At 59.8% G+C, this 20,364-nt stretch overlaps 1 protein-coding gene across 1 annotated transcript; it reads right to left on the bottom strand.

Moving 5' to 3' along the window:
* Positions 1 to 292: 292 nt before the first annotated feature.
* LOC102936552 (antigen-presenting glycoprotein CD1d-like) lies at positions 293 to 2,475 on the bottom strand. Its single transcript, XM_043527622.1, has 4 exons — positions 2,435 to 2,475; positions 1,649 to 1,875; positions 862 to 1,158; positions 293 to 396 (listed from the first exon to the last, which is right to left on the bottom strand). The coding sequence occupies exons 1-4, from the start codon at positions 2,473 to 2,475 to the stop codon at positions 293 to 295; spliced, it is 669 nt and encodes a 222-aa protein (XP_043383557.1).
* Between the last annotated feature and the right edge of the window lie 17,889 nt (positions 2,476 to 20,364).

The following is a 20,364-nucleotide window of genomic DNA, read 5'->3' as shown; positions in this document are numbered from 1 at the left end:
CCCCTGAACGTCCCAGAGGGAGGAGAATCCCACCCCCCACCCAGGGCCCCGATCTCCCAGCGCGTTGATCCAGACCGGCCCTCAGGGGGCCCACGGCTCTGGAGCCGGGCACGGATCCAGCCCCGAGGTCCCTGTCCCCAGGAGAGGGGCCGATCCCCACGCCCGGGCCGGTGCCGCCCCTGAGGCCCTGAACTCCCCTGGTCTAACGCCCTGGTAGCCCCTGGAAGGAGAGAGCGGGGGGGAGGGTTAGGGGGTGTAACGGCCCCACCCCCACCCCCGAGAGGGAGAGGACTCACTTGCGTCTGCTCCTCCACAGCGCCACGGCCACGGCGGCTACGGACAGAACCCCCAGGGTGATGCCCACGGCCAGGCCGGGGCCCCAGCACCTGCTGTGCCCTGTAAAACGGGGGGCCATGCTGGGAACCGGGACAGGAGTATGGGCCCTTGTCCCTCCACCTCTCCCGCAATTCACCCTGCTCCCCCCACCCCGACCCACTGCCCTCAGCCCCCCAGGCTGACCCTCTTCCCTCACCTCCCCTGCAATCCCCCCTGCACCCTTCACCCCGACCCACTTCCCTCAGCCCCCCAGCCCTGTTCCCTCAGCCTCTCCCGCAGTCCCACCCCTTCTCCCCCCACCTTCCCACCCACTCAGCTTCCCCCCACTTCAGTCCTGCCCCCCATCCCAGTCCTGTCCCATTCCCTGCAGCTCCTCCATGCTGCTCCCCCAATCCATCCCCCCACTCCCTCTGCTTCCCTGCGCCCCAATCCCGCTGCCTGGACCCACCCCCGTCCCACTCAGGACGTGCAGGAAAAGCCCCAGAGACCATGACCGCACCCCCAACCCCGGGGACGTGCCCCTACCCCAGGGGATCGGCAGGCTCTGGCCCCCCAGGCTGCTGTGCTCCACCCGGCAGGCGTAGCTGTGCCCGTCGCCCGGCTCCACGGCCAGGGAGCTGCGCAGCTGGTAGGTGAGGTCCGCGTTGGGCAGGATCCCGCTGGAGCTCAGCCGCCCGCCTGGCGCCACCTCCTCCCCGTCCTGCAGCCAGGCCACGCGGACGGGCCGGGGGTAGAAACCGGTGACCCGGCAAACCAGCAGTAACGGCGCAGGGGTCCCGGCTGGGGGAGGCGCTCGGGCAAACACCACGGCGACCGGCCGCTCTGAGACAGGGGGAGAGAGACGGGGCGGGGGAGAGGGACGATTCAGTCTGAGCCTCAGGGACTCACTCGCCAAGCCCAGCTCCATCCCCCGGGGTCAGGCGTTGGCCACTGTCCTGGCCAGGCCCTGCAGTTACCAGTGGTGAGGGAATCCCCCTTCACTTCCTGTCCTAAACGGCTGTGCAGTGCGGCTATGAACGGCTACTGTGCTCCACCCCAGCTGCATTTGTACACCAGGCAAGGGGTCCCTGGATAAACAGCCCCCTGCCCCACCCCAGAGGCTGCATCTCAGTCCAAGGTGAGGGATCTTTGTAGAAGCTGCCCCCGTTCCCAACCCCAGAGATGGCTGCATAGGAGCACTGGGTGCGGGATCCCTGTATAAAATGCAAACACACCCCACCCCAGAGGTGGCTGCATGGCAGGGAGTGGTGTCCAGCCTCCCCTTGCCTCTCCAGAGACCCTTTCCCATGCTGGACAAAGCTCTTGAGCTCACTGACCCACGTTCTCAGGAGAAACTGAATCTTGCTGGCTGGGCCCTTATCCCGGTTGAGAAGGTCCCGGGCGTAGAGCGCCAGCTTGTCCCCCCGCCGGGCAAGCCAGCTGCCTGCGTCCGCGTCGAAGCTGACGAAGTCCTCGCCGTTCGCTCCGGCGTCATCGAATCCCCTCGAGGTGCCGTTGGGGTGCAGCTCGCCGCCGAGGGAGCCCTGGGTAACGAGGGGTCTGGAACAGGACGGGCAGGGGGATGAGGAGGGGCGTCCGGAGGTCCCAGGAGGGGGCAGAAGTAGAGAGATGGGGGGAGTAAAGGCATAATGTCAGGTGCCATGAGGATGTTGGGCCACAGGACAGCAGCGGGATTGTGGGGCGGCCCTGGCTGGAGTTCAGGGTAAGTTGCGGTTTCTGTGTAAAGTTCATTTTTCACGTGCATAATCAGATTGGCTTGAAAATCGCTGCGTTACATCGGCAGAGTTTGTGATGCAAATTTGGGGTCCCTTGGTCACGGGGTTCCTGAGATACAGACCCCCGCCCAAATGGCCTGCTTTCAAAGGGTCAGGGTACCTGTCAGGAAAGACCCGGAGCCTCGGCTCAGGGAGTGGGACGCGGGGCCTTTCCCTCTCGGAAGTTCAGGCCACAATCTGGCCCCAGACCTGGGTGGAGAATGGGACACGGGAGTTTCCCCTCTGGGGGCTGCTGACTCCAATCAGCCAAAGGGCCAGGGACTGGCTTTCTTGCCCCCAAGGACACACTCAGCGACTGTGGTGAGTGTGTCCGTTCTCAGCACCCCGGGTGGGTCCGGGGAGGGATCCCCTCAGCCCGCTCCATACTCACAGCCCGTTCCCTGCTGCTGAGCTACTGTGTTCGCTGTAAGGATGAAGCTGAACAGGTAATCGTGGATCGGCAGCTCCAGGTCCTGTCACGGCTTCGGGGTCAGGCCCTGCTGGGCCCAGGGCTGCAGGAAGCGGATCTGGCAGGGGCTGCAGTCCAGGGAGTGGGTCTCCAGGTCGCTCAGCAGGGCCATCCCCTCCATGGCCGCGGAGCTGGCGTTGTGGAAGACGTCGATTTGGAGCAGCCGCAGGGTGACAGACGCTGGCGGGAGAGGAGGAGAGCCTGGGGCAGGGGGCAGGAAACAAGCGGAGGACAAAGCGGGTGGGGAGAGAGATTAATGAGTCTCTGTCCCGTAAACAATCCTGCACTACGGGGTCTCCCTGCTGATCCCTAACCTGCCTCCCCCGTCCTACTCCCCCAGCAAGGGTCACTAGCCCAGCATGGTACTTCCCCACCCTGGCTCTAGTATTACACCATCCCCACGCATCCCTGGTAGCAAAAACGGCGGGGGGGGGTCCCCACTTACCAGCCAGGACCCCCCATGCCCAGGGGAGGAGCAGCAAAGGGGGCAGCATCCTGGCAGGGGAAGGGGAAGCAACTTGATGTGCCTGTTCAAAATGCTCTGTGTAAACCAGTTCTGTGTCGTGTGTGAATGAGGAATGTGGGTTCAGAGATCCGTGTGAAGGCCATCGCTGAACCAGATGTACGAGGGGAGAACCGGAGACAGACGCAAGGGCGCCAGGAGGCTGCGCCACGCCCCTATTGAAACATCAGAGGAGGGCAGATTGATGACTCTAAAGATGAGACAGGCACCTATCAATGGGGACAAGAGACTGTGACCAAAACCAGCCGGGGGTAACTCCCCGAGAGACTTGATGAGAGAACAAGATAAAGGATGAGAAGGACAATTTAAGAAACAAGCACTCGTCAAACGACAATTGGTTACAACACCACGGTGCAAAACTCACTGGTCCCATTAAAAAAAAAATCATTATTTAAACAGGGGGCCTGGCCCTGAAACGTTGGGACGGCGTGCGTGTGTGTGCGTGTGATTGAATGCATACGCAAATTGTTGTATCTTCAGTAAACGCGGCGTGTTGCCTTTTCCCCTGAAAAAGGTCCCCTGTGCTTCTCATAAGCATAACACGCAGACACGCGCTGTGATTGTTGAATATACAGCTAAATACTGCTGAAAGGCATGCCATCCGTATCAAGTGATCGCTCATTCAGGTGTGCACACCCCGGCCGTAGAAGTGCCGGGCAATAGGGGGAGGACTCGAGTCCTCGCTCCGACCCGTCTGTTGGGGAAAACGATACAGATAAGATATATACAAACTGTCTAGCTATATACACCCCCAGTCATAGAGGTGCCGGGCCATAAGCGGGAGGATCAGAGTCCTTGCTCCTACCTGTCTGTCGGGGAAAAATTGTACGGGTGAATATACCCTCGGTCGTAGCAGGATCGAGCCCAAAAGGTAGGGGGCTTTGTGCTCCCCCCTCCTGCTCTGTCAGGCAGAGTTTTTAGTGGGTATAGACTTTTTGTGTTGTGTAAGTCCCAGCACAAGCGTCGGCAAATAAGGAGTAGATTTCTGTAAGTCCTCACTCTGAAGGACGTAGGAGAGTGGGATATTGTTGTGATTTCACAATTTTAAGAAAAATGTTTAAGAAAAGGGAGCAGGAGGGTTGAGGAGCCCACCCTCCTTGGGACAAAGCCTGTGACTATGGGAAGGGACGGTTCAGCGAGGAAGGTAGGTCGGGCCCAGACAAGCAGGCAGGCAACAGATAAAGAGACTGGAAAACAGGTTAGGAGCCCTGAGGGGTGTAGCGGCAGGAGTTTGGGAAGCAGTAAGTACGTTCCAGATCCCTGGGACAACACTGGGAATGGTGAAATCTGAGTTGATGGAGGTGTCATTCTGGGAGACAAGCAAGTGACTGAAGGAAAGAGAGTGAGAAGTTAACTCTGCAGAGGCTGGAGGGAATTAAGCAGTTGAAGGTTGTTAAAATGTTAACAAGGAAAAGTGTTATAGGAAGAGAATTCTTGCTTTCTTTGCAGCCATTCTGAAGGGAAAATGGGTCCTTTCCCAAAGGAAAGTCTGTAAAGAAGCCAGGCAAAGAGACAATCTGATTGAAATCATTTGACTATGAACAATTTAGTCAAATTTGCTAAAAGAACATAAGGGGTTTGTATTGGCACTTTACCTCCCCCAAATGTAATCTATGTACAGCTGTGTAAAAATTAAAGCAGTCTAAGGGATGTTAAAAAAAAAGTGTGTGTAAATATATTGTGTAAATATGTGAGGTTTTAAGGACCTAAATCAACACTCCTGGTTTGCAGGTTTATGATGAATTGGTTTGGTTTGGTTTTTAAATAATACCACTAAAAATCCATTTGAATCTTTCATTCAAAGTTGCAAAACTGACCAACACTGTTTGCCAGACACAGGTCACTAGTGTTGTTTGCCTTGGGTATTTAGCATTTAACCCTTATGGTACCTCAATGCTTTGTAAAGTTCAATATCTTTTTAAAGACCAAAGTCATGGCTGCAGCTGGGCAGTCAAACCAGGAGAATGGGGAAAGATTCTGGATTTGGTTTTTGGTAACAAAATAGCAGATCAGAGCTGGAGTAAAAAAATACAGAATTAAAAAAGACAGCGCCCCTCTGGAGCAACAGCAGGCGTGAGGTGCACAAAGAAGCAACATTAGAAACACGGAGCCGTAAGGTGGCTCTGGGTAATCAGACTGTCTCTGTGATAACGGTACATAAAAACTCTGAGCACAAAAGAAACCGTTACCACTTATGTAAAAATTGATCTGGCTAATATAATGTTATCAAAGTTAAACTATGGAAGGAAGGTGCATTTTCCCAGGACGTGTGCAGTGTATATTGCAAAAGGGGTAGAAGAAATGCAAATAAAACATGCTACTTAATTACAATCCTATTAGGGCTCCAAAAGGAGCCACCAGAGGTTGTTTTCTTTTTCAGATTGCTGTGTGTTTTGGAAGCAGGAGTTGAAAGTGAAAAGTAATCAGAACTCTGGTGGATGTTAATTGTGTCCCTTTTAAGATAGAGTCTCTGAGCTGTTGATGGCTTTGGATCCAAAAGCAAGCCAGAAAGCGTCTGTGTTAATGCAAATTACCTAACTAGTAAAGAAAGAAAAGAACTGCCCATAAATGGCAGCACAAAGGAGCTGCAGATAAAGGACAGACCTGGTCAGCAAACGAACTACCTGAAACCAAAAGGCTCAAATCATGACCCTCCAGAGGAAGGTGGAAAAGAAAGGCAAACCTAAAACTAAAAAAGGAACAGGTTAACCCTAAGTAGAAAAATGCAGTACGCACTGCTGAAATCTGAAGACAGGTACAAAAGGGGTCTGCTTATAGGCATGACACCCCTACCTTTTAATTCATCAAAACCCCAAGGGTATAATTCACGGTATAACAAGATACCTGTAATAAATGTAATGCTAATGTTATTGTTACTCTTAAATATTAAGATAAATTTAATGTTAATAAATACCCCAGTAACAATGTAAAGTGTATAATTAAAAACAAACAAAAACCCTTTAAGGTCATATGGTAATGATGCTTCTCAGCTATTACCTGTGAATAAACTTTAAAAACAAACAAACAACATTACAAACTTGGTCTGCTGTATAACAAAAAAACCCGAAGTACCCCACCTCATGAATTTAATAACTGAACAGTGGGATAATTTCCCCATAATCCTTAAAAGGTGGGAGCCCTTGAAACCTGGCCTCAAAAACATAGGAAAGTATGGGGGTAATTCCTCTGTTTTGCCTGCAGTCAGCAAGGGTATTTGTAAAAGAAAGGGATATTTTAAGCAAAAATCTGCCACCCCAAAAGGGGTAGAAACATGTTCTTTTTGTCTTTCAGAAAATCAGAAAAAGCTGGTAAAAGTAACTCAGCATACCAGGGATCTACTGTTGTGACAAAAATTGTGTTTGGTGTTTTGTCTTGTGGTGTTTGTCTTGTTGCTAGCATTGTTGTATATTGTGTTCCAAAAAGCAACCTACTGCATTAGGCAAAAACAAATTAATAAGCATTTTAACTGTATTTACAAAAAACAATGTTGCAAAAGGGCGGAAGTCAAAAAATGCCAGTCTGTTAACAGGGAAACATCCTCATGTAGCAGGCACCATATGAGGAGGAATTGGTTTTAAAGCAGGGATTATAAATACTATACACCTGGAGGTAATTAAAAATAAATTACGTTTCTCGCCACAACTGCAAAATAGTCTCATTCGCAAGCCCGCAGGTACTTAGGAAACAAAACTGCCGTGGCCATGGGATGCACTGAGATGCAAATTCTTAGTTTAGCATCACTGGAACACGAACTGTTTGGGGTGGTATCTGGGAATGTTCGGGTATTAAGGCATCTTTTAAAACAACAAAAACGTCCTTGTTTAACACGTACAACTATAAATGGATGCAATAGGTTTTGAGCATGGTTAAGCCTAATTTGTTATTAGGTAAAATAATTGTTAAAATTGCTCACCAACAGTCTATAAAACCAAAAATATTAAAAGTGAGCCCGCTCCCAAAATTGACCATGGGATCCTTTTGGCTACCCTGGGTTATGGGTCAGTGGGCTTAAAAAAAACCCTCTCCCTTGGGTGTACGGAGTCAAACCCTCAGAAATGGGGGTGCTTGTCCCTCCCTGGCACCACAAAACCGTGTAGCAAAAATACCTTCTTGGAATCATGTGTGTAAAATAAACTAAAAAATGTATCGCGTGTTTTGTACAATGAACAATGTGTATGTGTTACAAGCCGGAAACCAGTATTTTGGGAGGATGCACGTGTCAGCCAAGCCCCAGCGGATGCCTGCAGCCGGAATGCCCGTGTATCGTGTACTAGCCATCACATGTACTGCTTCCCAAAGATGGAAGAAGCACGGAGCACGATAACCGCCACCCCAGTTAATTGCTCTGAGTCTCGATTGGCATGATCTAACTGTCGTCCGAAACCAAGGTGACTAGTCTCTACAAGAGACACAGAGGGATATAGGGGTGCGGGTCGTTCCAATATTACATGCCCATGGAGACACGCTAAAAACTGCTAGGTCTGAAAAAGGTCTGACGGCCTGTCCCTGGTACGACGTTTTTACAGGCCTCTGAGGGCACGTTGTCTATTATGGGTCGCCTGTTACTAGTTGTGTTAAGAGTGTCCTGTGTCCGCCGGCTAGGAACGTGGTGTACGTGCTGTTGGACAAAAAGAATGTTTGTTAAATTACAACCACAACCTCCAATGGCCTCTCAGAATACGGCTCTGAAAGAGTTGTATAAAATATCACCCACTCGAGAATTGTTCTTGAAGGGTCAAAAGGGGGATATGCAGTAGCAGGAGTTTATGTTTGTGTTTTGTATAATTCTGTATCTGAGCTGATTTCAAGGCAGTTGCAGACCTTTGAGGGTCACCACTTTGTTGTGGGTTTAGCACGGGGGTAGGCAACCTATGGCACGCGGATTTTCAGCGGCACTCACACTGCCCGGGTCCTGGCCACCGGTCCGGGGGGCTCTGCATTGTAATTTAATTTTAAATGAAGCTTCTTAAACATTTTAATCTTATTTACTTTACATACAACACTAGTTTAGTTATATATTATAGACTTATAGAAAGAGACCTTCTGAAACCGTTAAAATGTAATTCTGGCACGCGAAACCTTAAATGAGAGCGAATAACCACTTCTGAAAGGTTGCCGACCCCTGGCTTAGCATTTTAAAATAAGTAAAAGAATGCCAGGATTGTTTTTCTTCTGCATTGCAACTTGATGTTCCTGTTCAAAATTGCTCTGTGTAAATCAATTCTGTGTCGTGTGTGAATGAGGAATGTGGGTTCAGAGATCCATGTGAAGGCCATCGCCGAACCAGATGCTCTAGGTAGGAACCGGAGACAGACGCAAGGGCTCCAGGAGGCTGTAACTCGCCCCCATTGAAACATCAAAGAAGAGCAAATTAACGACTCTAAAGCTGAGACAGGCACCTATTAATGGGGACAAGAGAGCTGTGATCAAAACCAGCCGGGGGTACCTCCCTGAGAGACTTGATGAAAGAACAAGATAAAGGATGAGAAGGACAATTTAAGAAAACAAGCACTCATCAAACGACAATTGGTTACAACATCACGGTGCAAAACTCATTGGTCCCATTAAAAAAAAATCACTATATAAACAGGGGGCCTGGCCATGAAACGTTGGGTTCGTCCTGCCAAGACTTCCCAGAGCATCGTGTCTCGACCGACGGAACCCGGCTCCTCCCTACCCATGATCAACCGAGCTGGCCACTCGATTGATCCAGACACTGGACTGGTAACTATAACATTGACTGGCGGGACAGCGTGTGTGTGGTGTGTGATTGAATGCATATGCTAATTGTTGTATATTCAATAAACGCAGCGTTTTGCCTTTTCCCCTGAAAAAATCCTGTGTACTTCTTATAAGCATAACAAGGGGAGGGGCCCCTGCTGCCCCCACCCTGCCCTCTACAGCACAGCCCCTTAGCGCTGCTCTGGGGCAATGGGGCCAGCCCTGACTGCCAGGGGAAACCCCCATGCTGAGCCCCACTATACATTGGAAATCCCATTGACAAATGAGAATTCAATCCCTGTTTTATAGGATTAATTATTGTCTTTCATGAATAAAATGTGATTAGTGCCGGCGCTAATTAGACCCCATTCCGGGGCCTGTTAATTAGCTGGCGTCGCTACAGAAATACATCGCGGTCTCTGGGCCCAGTGTGAGACTCGTCTCTGGTGCAGACCAGCCACCCCTGGGCCAGGGAAACCCACCCAGAGCCTCACCTGCCCTGGCCGGACAGATGGAGAACGGTGTGTAGGGGAGCCGAGGGCTGGGCTGGCAGGGGGCTGCGGGTTGGGAGTGAGGGGCACCAATAGGGATGGGGGGAGCCCAGGGCTGGGCTAGCAGGGGCGGGGGAGGAGCAAGCCGGGACAAGGGGGGCATTGGGCTGGTGACCCAGGGGAGGGGGGCAGGACGGGGTGGGGGGAGTGAATGCAGGTGACCTTGCCCGGGGCCGAGCGACGAGATGCAGAGCCAGCATGATGGGGCTGACGGAGACGGGCTTGGAGTCCCTGTCCCTGCGCTCGGAGCTGTACAGCCAAGACCCAGCCACCCACGGACCCGCCTGCCTGGCCTGGCGTCCAGCTCTGAGTCCAGGGTCAGGTGCTGGGGGGATGCTGGACTCCAGACCCCGGCAGCTCCTGAGCACATCCGGCCCCTGCCCAGCTGCTGGGGATGGTGGGGGGCCATGGGGCAGATGGATGGTTTGTGGGGATCCTTTCTGCTCAGAGCCACCAGGGGGCGCCAGGGACCAATCACGCCATTCGGGACAATGGGGCCGTGAGCCAGCAGATGGCGCCAGCGTATAACTCTGCCAGTGCCCCTCACTCCCGACCCGCAGCCCCCTGCCAGCCCAGCCCTGGGCCCCCCCAGCCCTGCCGGTGCCCCTCACTCCCAACCTGCAGCCCCTGCTAGCCCAGCCCTGGGCTCCCCCCACTCTGCCGGTGCCCCTCACTCCCAACCCGCAGCCCCCTGCCAGCCCGGCCCTGGGGCCCCCCAGCCCTGCCGGTGCCCCTCACTCCCGACCCACAGCCCCCTGCCAGCCCAGCCCTGGGGCCCCCCAGCCCTGCCGGTGCCCCTCACTCCCGACCCACAGCCCCCTGCCAGCCCAGCCCTGGGCTCCCCCAGCTCTGCCGGTGCCCCTCACTCCTGACCCGCAGCCCCCTGCCAGCCCAGCCCTGGGGCCCCCCAGCCCTGCCGGTGCCCCTCACTCCCGACCCACAGCCCCCTGCCAGCCTGGCCCTGCCCCCCACAGCCCTGCTGGTGCCCCTCACTCCCGACCCGCAGCCCCTGCTAGCCCAGCCCTGGGCTCCCCCCACTCTGCCGGTGCCCCTCACTCCCAACCCGCAGCCCCCTGCCAGCCCGGCCCTGGGCCCCCCCAGCCCTGCCGGTGCCCCTCACTCCCGACCCGCAGCCCCTGCTAGCCCAGCCCTGGGCTCCCCCGACTCTGCCGGTGCCCCTCACTCCCGACCCGCAGCCCCCTGCCGGCCCGGCCCTGGGCTCCCCCCAGCCCTGCCGGTGCCCCTCACTCCCGACCCGCAGCCCCTGCTAGCCCAGCCCTGGGCTCCCCCGACTCTGCCGGTGCCCCTCACTCCCGACCCGCAGCCCCCTGCCAGCCCGGCCCTGGGGCCCCCCAGCCCTGCCGGTGCCCCTCACTCCCGACCCACAGCCCCCTGCCAGCCCAGCCCTGGGGTCCCCCCGAGCTCTGCGGGTGCCCCTCACTCCTGACCCATAGCCCCACATGGGCCCTCTTGGTTAGAGCAGGGGTGGCTGGGAGCCAGGACTCCTGGGATCCCTCCCCAGCTCTGGCAGGGGAGTGCGGCTTCATGGTTAGAGCAGGCCCGGATGCCTGGGTTCACCTGCCTGGAAACAGAAAGCCGTGAGTTATGTCACTGCAGCGAAAGGGGTTTTCACCTGAACTCGGCTCCCTTTGAGTCACCAGGCGCTGGGGCAAAGTCTCCCCCGCCCCGGCCCTGACCCAGTTTCTGAGGCCCCCCCGGTCCCGGGGTGTGGGAGAATGGAGGAATCGAGCAGCCAAGTGGGCTGAATCTCGCTCTGCCTCTGCTTCCTGCTCCGGTGTGGGGCTCAGCCCTGCGCTGCCCCCTGCTGGGGGGATCTGCACCGAGCGGGGTGCTAGGGGCCTGTGCTGAGGGGGACGGGGGTCGGGGGCACCAGGGGGCTCTCCCCAGGCAGTCAGGGCTGGCCCAAATCTTTACCTTCCTAAAATACCGGAGCCAAGATTCCCACTTCGCTTTCTGTCCCCAGCTCTTTATATTGTGCAGCAAACCAGCCCCCGTGCCCCACCCCAGAGCTGGCTGCATCTCAGGGCCGGCCGAGGGGTCCCTGTATAACTTGTCCCCGCTGTCCACCCCAGAGCCAGCTGCATCTCTGGGCCGGCCGAGGGGTCCCCGTATAACTCGTCCCCGCAGCCCAGCCCAGAGCCGGCTGCATCTCAGGGCCGGCCGAGGGGTCCCCGTATAACTCGCCCCCGCAGCCCAGCCCAGAGCCGGCTGCACCTCAGGGCCGGCCGAGGGGTCCCTGTATAACTTGTCCCCGTGCCCCACCCCAGAGCCAGCTGCATCTCAATACTGAGCAAGGGGTCCTTGTATAACCAGCCCCCGTGCCCAACCCCAGAGCCAGCTGCATCTCAGGGCCGGCCGAGGGGTCCCCGTATAACCCACCCCCGCCAGCCGTTCACCTCTAAACAGCGGCTCATTTTGGGGGGGGGGGGGGACAGGGCCATTCGGAGAAGCTTTTAGGATTGTGAATTCCCCCTCCCCGCTTACCCAGAAACCTGAGTGAATCCGGGAGCAAGAGGCGCATAACCGCAGCCCTTCCCCCAGGGCCCCCCGGCCCACTCCCCCGGCCGTGGGGTGTGAAAAGGAGGTGAGGTCGAGATTGCTTCTAGGTACCATGTCCGGGGGGGGAGCCGGGCCGCAGCCGGGCCGGGGCGCCCCGAGGCGCCGGGGATTTCGGGGCGCGTGCATGGCAGAGGAAGTGGTAGAGACGCCTCAGTTCATCAGTTTCGGAGCCGGCAGGTTAGAGAGAAAAATAAAAACCACCGAGGAGATAAACTGGCCACCAGCCAGCGGGGAGCAGCTGACACACGGGGCCTGGTCTCTGAGCCAGCCGGGCCCCACAGCTCGGCCCCCCCGAGAGGGGACAGGCCCCTGCCCCGTTCCCTGCCCCCCGAGCCAGCCAGTCCCCGCCCTGGGGCCGGTGGGAGCCGGCGCCCCCGAGAGGGGACAGGCCCCATTCCCCCGCCCCCGGCCCCGGCCACTCCCCGCCCTGGGGCCGGGATCCCGAAGGTTTCCCGACGGAGTCCGCCCCATTCCCCGCGGCGCCCTGCCCCTGCCCCGGGCGGCGCTAGCCCCAGGGCGGGGGGTGCTAGCCACACGCCCCGGAACAGCGGCCGCGGGTGGAAGCGAGGCAGTGTTTCTGTTCCACCCGCCCGGCTGCTGCGCTCAGGGAGTTTTCCTACCGGGGTGTGCGTGAAATAGAACCCAGGAGTCCTGACACACGCTGTAACCACTAGGCCTTGGTCCCCTCCCAGAGCCGGGGAGAACCCAGGAGTCCTGGCTCCCAGGCCCCCTGCTCTAACCCACCAGCTCCCGCTCCCCTCCCAGAGCCAGGGAGAACCCAGGAGTCCTGGCTCCCAGCCCCCCGGCTCTAACCCACCAGACCCCACTCCCCTCCCAGAGCTGGGGAGAGAACCCAGGAGTCCTGGCTCCCAGGCCCCCCTGCTCTAACCACGAGGCCCCACTCCCCTCCCAGGGCTGGGGAGAGAACCCAGGAGTCCTGGCTCCCAGTCCCGCGGCTCTAACCCACCAGGCCCCACTCCCCTCCCAGAGCAGGGGAGAGAACCCAGGAGTCCTGGCTCCCAGCCCCCCGTGCTCTAACCACCAGGCCCCATTCCCCTCCCAGAGCTGGGGAGAGAACCCAGGAGTCCTGGCTCCCAGCCCCCGCCGCTCTAACCACCAGGCCCCACTCCCCTCCCAGAGCAGGGGAGAGAACCCAGGAGTCCTGGGTTTTAAGAGTCCCCTCCTTGGGGGGTTCTCCTGCTTTGCGGCTGGGTCGTCCCCACCTGCCGATCCCAGCATGTGACCCCACTGTGGCAAAATGCCCCAGAATGCATTGCAAGGACCCCGTGCGAACCCCCCGTGCGAACCACCGGCCCAGAATTCCGTGCGCCGCACCGTGACCGGCTCTGAGCTGCAACGAGCCGCGATGCCGCACGAACGCACCAGCCCGACCCACAACGCCGCCCCGCAGAAAAGGCCCCACGTCAACCCAAGGGGGTCACAGCCGGTGGGGCAGGGCAACGCCTGTCAGCCCTCGCAAGGCGACAACGCCGAGACGGGGACAAACCACGGAGTAACACACCCCTGCTTCCCAGCCACCAGCCCCGGCCTCCCAGCACAGCCCCGCACGGGTCAACACGACAAACGCACAAACACGGATAACACACCCCTGCTTCCAGCCACCAGCCCCGGCCTCCCACACAGCCCCACACGGGGCAACACGACAAACGCACAAACACGGTGTAACACAACCCCTGCTTCCAGCCACCAGCCCCGGCCTCCCAGCACAGCCCCGCACGGGGCAACACGACAAACACACAAACACGGTGTAACACAACCCCTGCTTCCAGCCACCAGCCCCGGCCTCCCAGCACAGCCCCGCACAGGGCAACACGACAAACGCACAAACACGGAGTAACACACCCCTGCTTCCAGCCACCAGCGCCGGCCTCCCACACAGCCCCGCACGGGGCAACACGACAAACGCACAAACACGGAGTAACACACCCCTGCTTCCAGCCACCAGCGCCGGCCTCCCACACAGCCCCGCACGGGGCAACACGACAAACGCACAAACACGGAGTAACACACCCCTGCTTCCAGCCACCAGCACCGGCCTCCCAGCACAGCCCCACACAGGGCAACACGACAAACGCACAAACACGGAGTAACACACCCTGCTTCCAGCCACCAGCTCCGGCCTCCAGCACAGCCCCGCACGGGGCAACACGACAAACACACAAACACGGTGTAACACAACCCTGCTTCCAGCCACCAGCGCCGGCCTCCCGGCACAGCCCCACACGGGGCAACATGGCAAACGCACAAACACGGAGTAACACACCCCTGCTTCCAGCCACCAGCGCCGGCCTCCCACACAGCCCCGCACGGGGCAACACGACAAACGCACAAACACGGTGCAACACAACCCTGCTTCCCAGCAAGTGACAGGCGCCCAACACAATCACCCACCGCACAACAAGACACAGTGTCACACATCGATACCACGCACGCCATATATCAACACAATGCAACACAATGACAACCGGTGGAAGAGGGCAATGGCTATCAATCCTCGCAGTAACCCACACAGCCACCCACAACGCAAAACACACAACGCGACATTGCCCTGAGACGGGACAGACAAGAGAGCAACACAACTGTGCTTTACACAACGAAGAGCAACCACCCAACCCAACCACCCACAACACAACAAGACACAGTGACAATGGGTGACACGGTACACCGAGCCTGGGAGTGGGTGAAAGGGGGTGGGGGGCTGGGAGCCAGGACTCCTGGGTTCTCTCCCCGGCTCTGGAAAGGGAGTGGGGCCTCGTGGTTAGAGCTGGGAGCCAGGACTCCTGGGTTCTCCCCGGCTCTGGAAAGGGAGTGGGGCCTCGTGGTTAGAGCTGGGAGCCAGGACTCCTGGGTTCTCCCCGGCTCTGGAAAGGGAGTGGGGCCTCGTGGTTAGAGCTGGGAGCCAGGACTCCTGGGTTCTCCCCGGCTCTGGAAAGGGAGTGGGGCCTCGTGGTTAGAGCTGGGAGCCAGGACTCCTGGGTTCTCCCCAGCTCTGGGAGGGGAACCAGGCCTAGTGGTTACAGCGGGGGTATACGTGTGTCAGGACTTCTGGGTTCTATTTCACACACACCCCGGTAGGAAAACTCCCTGAGCGCAGCAGCCGGGCGGGTGGAACAGAAACGCTGCCCTCGCTTCCACCCGCGGCTGCTATTCTGGGGCGTGTGGCTAGCACCCCCCGCCCTGGGGCTAGCGCCGCCCGGAGCGGGGGCAGGGTGCCGCGGGGAATAGGGCGGACTCAGCCCGGAGACGTGACTCCGCTTTTCTTTGGGGCACCGGCCCCGATCCTGCTCTGGAGCTGGGACTGGCTGGAGCAGGCGGGCAGGGAATGGGGCAGGGGCCTGTCCCCTCTTGGGGGCGCCAGCTCCCATCCGGCCCCAGGGCAGCGTGCGTGCGGGGGGAAGCCCCAGGTTTCCAGCCCCACGGCGTGCAAGGAGCCATGACGCAGGCAGGGAGCTGGGTCCCTCCGGGAATTCAGCCCCCATTCCCCGCCCAGAGCGCACCGGACATGGGTGGGGGTGAGGAGGCCAAAGTGACGAAGGCTGAACCCGGGCTGGGGGTCACATCCTCTGGGCTTCCCAGCAGCAACCCACAGGCCCTGACCCACTTTCAAGGCCAGGTTAGAGCAGGGTGGGGGCTGGGAGCCAGGACTCCTGGGTTCTCTCCCTGGCTCTGGGAGGGGAGTGGAGGCTAGTGATCAGAGCAGGGGGGCTGGGAGCCAGGACTCCTGGGTTCTCTCCCTGGCTCTGGGAGGGGAGTGGGGGCTGGTGGGTTAGAGCAGGGGGGCTGGGAGCCAGGACTCCTGGGTTCTCTCCCTGGCTCTGGGAGGGGAGTGGGGGCTGGTGGGTTAGAGCAGGGGGGCTGGGAGCCAGGACTCCTGGGTTCTCTCCCTGGCTCTGGGAGGGGAGTGGGGGCTGGTGGGTTAGAACAGGGGGGCTGGGAGCCAGGACTCCTGGGTTCTCTCCCTGGCTCTGGGAGGGGAGTGGGGGCTGGTGGGTTAGAACAGGGGGGCTGGGAGCCAGGACTCCTGGGTTCTCTCCCTGGCTCTGGGAGGGGAGTGGGGGCTGGTGGGTTAGAGCAGGGGGAGCTGGGAGCCCGGACTCCTGGGTTCTCTGGCAGGAGGTGGGGGCTAGTGCTTACGGGGGGGGCGGTCCCTGTGCCCAGGTCTCGGGCGGGGGGAGCAGCGGGCGCCGTGGCGCAGCGAGAGGAAAGCGGAACTGACCCACTTTCAGTGCTGCGAGCGCCCTGGGGGGGGGGGGGGGGAAATAAGTTGCTGAGCAGTTTCCATGAGCCGGGGGAAGCCCCGAGAGGAACCTCCACCTCCAGGGGCCGAAAGCCGGGAGTGGCCCGGGGTGTGCAGGGGGGCCGGGGCCTCTGCCAAGAGAGAAATGCACCGGCTGGCAGAGCCCTGCCCTCTGCCGGTGCCCCTCACTCCCGACCCGCAGCCCCCTGCCAGCCTGCCCTGCCCCCCCAGCCCTGCCGGTGCCCCTCACTCCCGACCCGCAGCCCCCTGCCAGCCTGGCCCTGGGCCCCCCCCACCCAGCTCTGCCGGTGCCCCTCACTCCCGACTCGCAGCCCCCTGCCAGCCTAGCCCTGGGCCCCCCGAGCCCTGCCGGTGCCCCTCACTCCTGACCTGCAGCCCCCTGCCAGCCCAGCCCTGGGCCCCCCAGCCCTGCCGGTGCCCCTCACTCCCGACCCGCAGCCCCCTGCCAGCCCAGCCCTGCCCCCCACAGCCCTGCCGGTGCCCCTCACTCCCGACCCGCAGCCCCCTGCCAGCCCAGCCCTGGGCCCCCCCAGCCCTGCCGGTGCCCCTCACTCCCGACCCGCAGCCCCCTGCCAGCCCAGCCCTGGGCCCCCCCAGCTCTGCCGGTGCCCCTCACTCCTGACCTGCAGCCCCCTGCCAGCCCAGCCCTGGGCCCCCCCAGCTCTGCCGGTGCCCCTCACTCCCGACCCGCAGCCCCTGCCAGCCCAGCCCTGCCCCCCCACCCTGCCGGTGCCCCTCGCTCCCGACCCGCAGCCCCTGCCAGCCCAGCCCTGGGCCCCTCCCCTACTCAGAGCTCTGCCCTGGGGTTGTGCTACTCATTGCATTGCTCAGCTTGGAGATTTCCGCAAATATGTGTGGAGAAGCCGATGTTACCAAACTGTGGGTTTCAGTTTTGGTGCCGAGGTGGAAGCGTGGGTGTGGGGGAGCCCCGGGCTGGGCTGGCAGGGGCTGCGGGTCGGGAGTGAGGGGCACCAGCAGAGCTGGGGGGAGGGGCCCAGGGCTGGGCTGGCAGGGGGCTGCGGGTCGGGAGTGAGGGGCACCGGCAGGGCTGGGGGGGCCCAGGGCTGGGCTGGCAGGGGGCTGCGGGTCGGGAGTGAGGGGCACCGGCAGGGCTGGGGGGGCCCAGGGCTGGGCTGGCAGGGGGCTGCGGGTCGGGAGTGAGGGACACCGGCAGGGCTGGGGGGGCCCAGGGCTGGGCTGGCAGGGGGCTGCGGGTCGGGAGTGAGGGGCACCGGCAGGGCTCGGGGGGCCCAGGGCTAGGCTGGCAGGGGGCTGCGAGTCGGGAGTGAGGGGCACCGGCAGAGCTGGGTGGGGGGGCCCAGGGCCAGGCTGGCAGGGGGCTGCGGGTCGGGAGTGAGGGGCACCGGCAGGGCTCGGGGGGGAGAGCCCAGGGCTGGGCTGGCAGGGGGCTGCGGGTCGGGAGTGAGGGGCACCGGCAGGGCTGGGTGGGGGGCAGGGCTGGGCTGGCAGGGGGCTGCGGGTTGGGAGTGAGGGACACCAGAGAGCTGGGACAGACGGACAGACACCCACGTGGCCGGAACTGGGGAAACCCTGGCCTGGCCTGCCCAGAGCCTGAGTTTCTTCCCGCTGTTGTTTCCGTTGGGGGATTGTTATTGTAGGGTCTCTCAGGGGGCCGCTCAGGCTGGCTTGCTCTGGCGAGGTGTCTAGGGAGGCGGTTTGTTATCGTAGGGTCTCTCTGGGATACGCGTTGTTATTGGAGGGGTTTCCCCTGGCTTCAGGCACCCGGGGGGGGGGCACTCCCAGCTGGATGGGTGGGGGTGGGGGCCGCCCCGCCGGCTGACGGGGTGGGCGGCGGGACGTCCCAGGTCCTTGTGCCCCAAGGTGGGGGCGGGAATCGGAGCCGCAGTCGAGATTCACCCTCCCACCCCCCAGCGATGTCGTGTCCCGGGATAGACAGAGACGGACTCAGAGTCCAACAGCGCCCCGCCCCCACCACAGCGGGAGCAGATCGGGCCCCCCCCCCGCCAGTGTGCCCCCCCAGCCTCGCTCGCCTGCCCCACCCCCCACAGCTTTGCCCCCACCTCCCGCCACTGCCCCAACCCCATACAAGCCCCATGCCCCGTCCCCACCGGGGCACCTCCCCACCTCCCTGCCTCCCCCTCTTTCCGGGGGGAGCCATCTATGAGAGACCCCCCTCCCGCAGGACACTGGGAGGCCAGGGCCAAAAACATGGACCCCCCCCAGCTCCCCTCCCTCGGCTCCCCCCAATCCCCTCCCCCTGCGCCCCACCCACTTGATTTCAACCCCCCAAACTCCCTCCCCCGCCCAGCTTAGCAGAGCCTGGCTGGAGATTCCCGAGGTGCAGATGAGACAAATCTCTGGATGCTCAGGCCGGGGGGGGAGAGGCCTGTGGGGGCGGCCGGGATCGGGGAGGGGGGTTCCCCGGGAGATGCCACATAGCGACTCCGGGCTTCCCCAGTGCCTGGGGCCCCTCACTCCCGATCAGCAGCCCCCTGCTAGCCCAGCTCTGCCTTCCCCAACTCCCCCTTCCCACACCCTCTATTGGGGGAACAAAAGGGGGTGGTTTGGGGGTGGGGGATGGGGGCGGATGTGATGGGGGCAGGTGCGTTTGGGGGACACAACTTCTCTTGACACATGTCAGCCACTAAAGCAAAAGCAGAAGGAAATATGTAGCCTCAAGACCCAAAATAACCCAGGGCCTTCCGCTGGGTAGGTACAATAGAACCCAGGAGTCCTGGCTCCCAGCCCCCCCTGCTCTAACCCACTAGACCCCACTCCCCTCTTGGAGCTGGGGAGAGAACCCAGGAGTCCTGGCTCTGATCCACCAGCCCCATATCCCCTTCCAAGCCGGGGAGAGAAACCCTGAGTCTGAGCTCCCGTGCATTAACCACTTGGCCCCACTCCTTCCCTAGCACACCCAACCCGTGGCCCGGGCCCTCTTAAAATACCAGCCCGGATTTCTCAGAGGATGTGACTCATTGGGTTGGGTAAGGCAAGAAGATGGTTATTTGCCAAGGACTAAATTTAGCTTCCTTAGAAAGCAAGGAGTGGGTTGGGAGCACCAGGAGACAGTGAGCCAAGAGTCCTCTGCCTCCAGCTTGGATTGAGAGGAGTTTAGACCGGCCCAGCACCAGGAATGGCCAGGACTGGCTGTCTAGGATGGTTGGGTGAGAGGAGATTAGAGGCTGGGAGGACCATGAATGGTCAAGACCGGTCCTCTACGGTAGAATCGGAGAATCGTAGGCCTGGAAGGCACCTCGCGAGGTCCCTAGTCCCGTCCCCTGCACGGGTGGCAGGACTCAGGATATCGAGACCACCCCCCACAGGGGTTTGTCCAACCTGCTCTCACAAACCCCCCAGCCCCCGGCAATTTATTCCAGGGCTTCACCACCCGGACAGCCAGGGAGCGTTTCCCAACGTCCAACGAAACCGCCCTGGCTGCAGTTTAAGCCCAGTGCTTCTTGGCCTGTCCTCGGAGGTTAACGAGAACAATTTACCTCCCTCCTCCTCCTAACAGCCTTTACCTACTTGAAAACCGTTCTCAGCTCGTCTCCTCTCCAGACTAAACAAACCCAGGTTCTCAATCTTCCCTCCTAGCTCGTGTTTTCTAGACCTTCCATCATTTTTGTTGCTCTTCTCTGGCCTCTCTCCAATCTGTCCACATCCTTCCTGAAATGTGGCGCCCAGAACCCGACACAAAACTCCAGCTGAGGCCTGGTCAGCGCGGAGCAGAGCGGGAGAATTACTTCTCGTGTCTCGCTTACAACACTCCTGCTACTCCAGCCCAGAAGGATGTTCGCTCTTTTTGCGACAGCGTTACACTGTTGACCCATATTTAGCTCTTGCTCCACTCTGACCCCCAGGTCCCTTTCCGCAGGACTCCTTCCTAGGCCGTCATTTCCCATTGTGTGCGTGCAACTGATTGATCCTTCCTAAGGGGAGGACTTTGCATTTGTCCTCATCGAATCTCCTCCTATTTACTTCAGACCGTTCCTCCAGTTTGTCCGGATCATTTTGAATTTTAATCCTACCCTCCAAAGGACTCGCAACCCCTCCCAGCTTGGTATCGGCCGCAAACTTTATCAGTGTCCTCTGTATGCCGTTATCTAAATCATTGATACTGAAGACATTGAACAGAACCGGGCCCAGAACCGATCCCTGCGGGACCC

The sequence above is a fragment of the Chelonia mydas genome, chromosome 14 (assembly GCF_015237465.2).
Source record: "Chelonia mydas isolate rCheMyd1 chromosome 14, rCheMyd1.pri.v2, whole genome shotgun sequence".
In the NCBI taxonomy this organism is placed as follows: domain Eukaryota; kingdom Metazoa; phylum Chordata; order Testudines; family Cheloniidae; genus Chelonia; species Chelonia mydas.
Note: the sequence above shows the minus strand (reverse complement) of the source record. Positions and strands in the feature narration are given on the sequence as shown.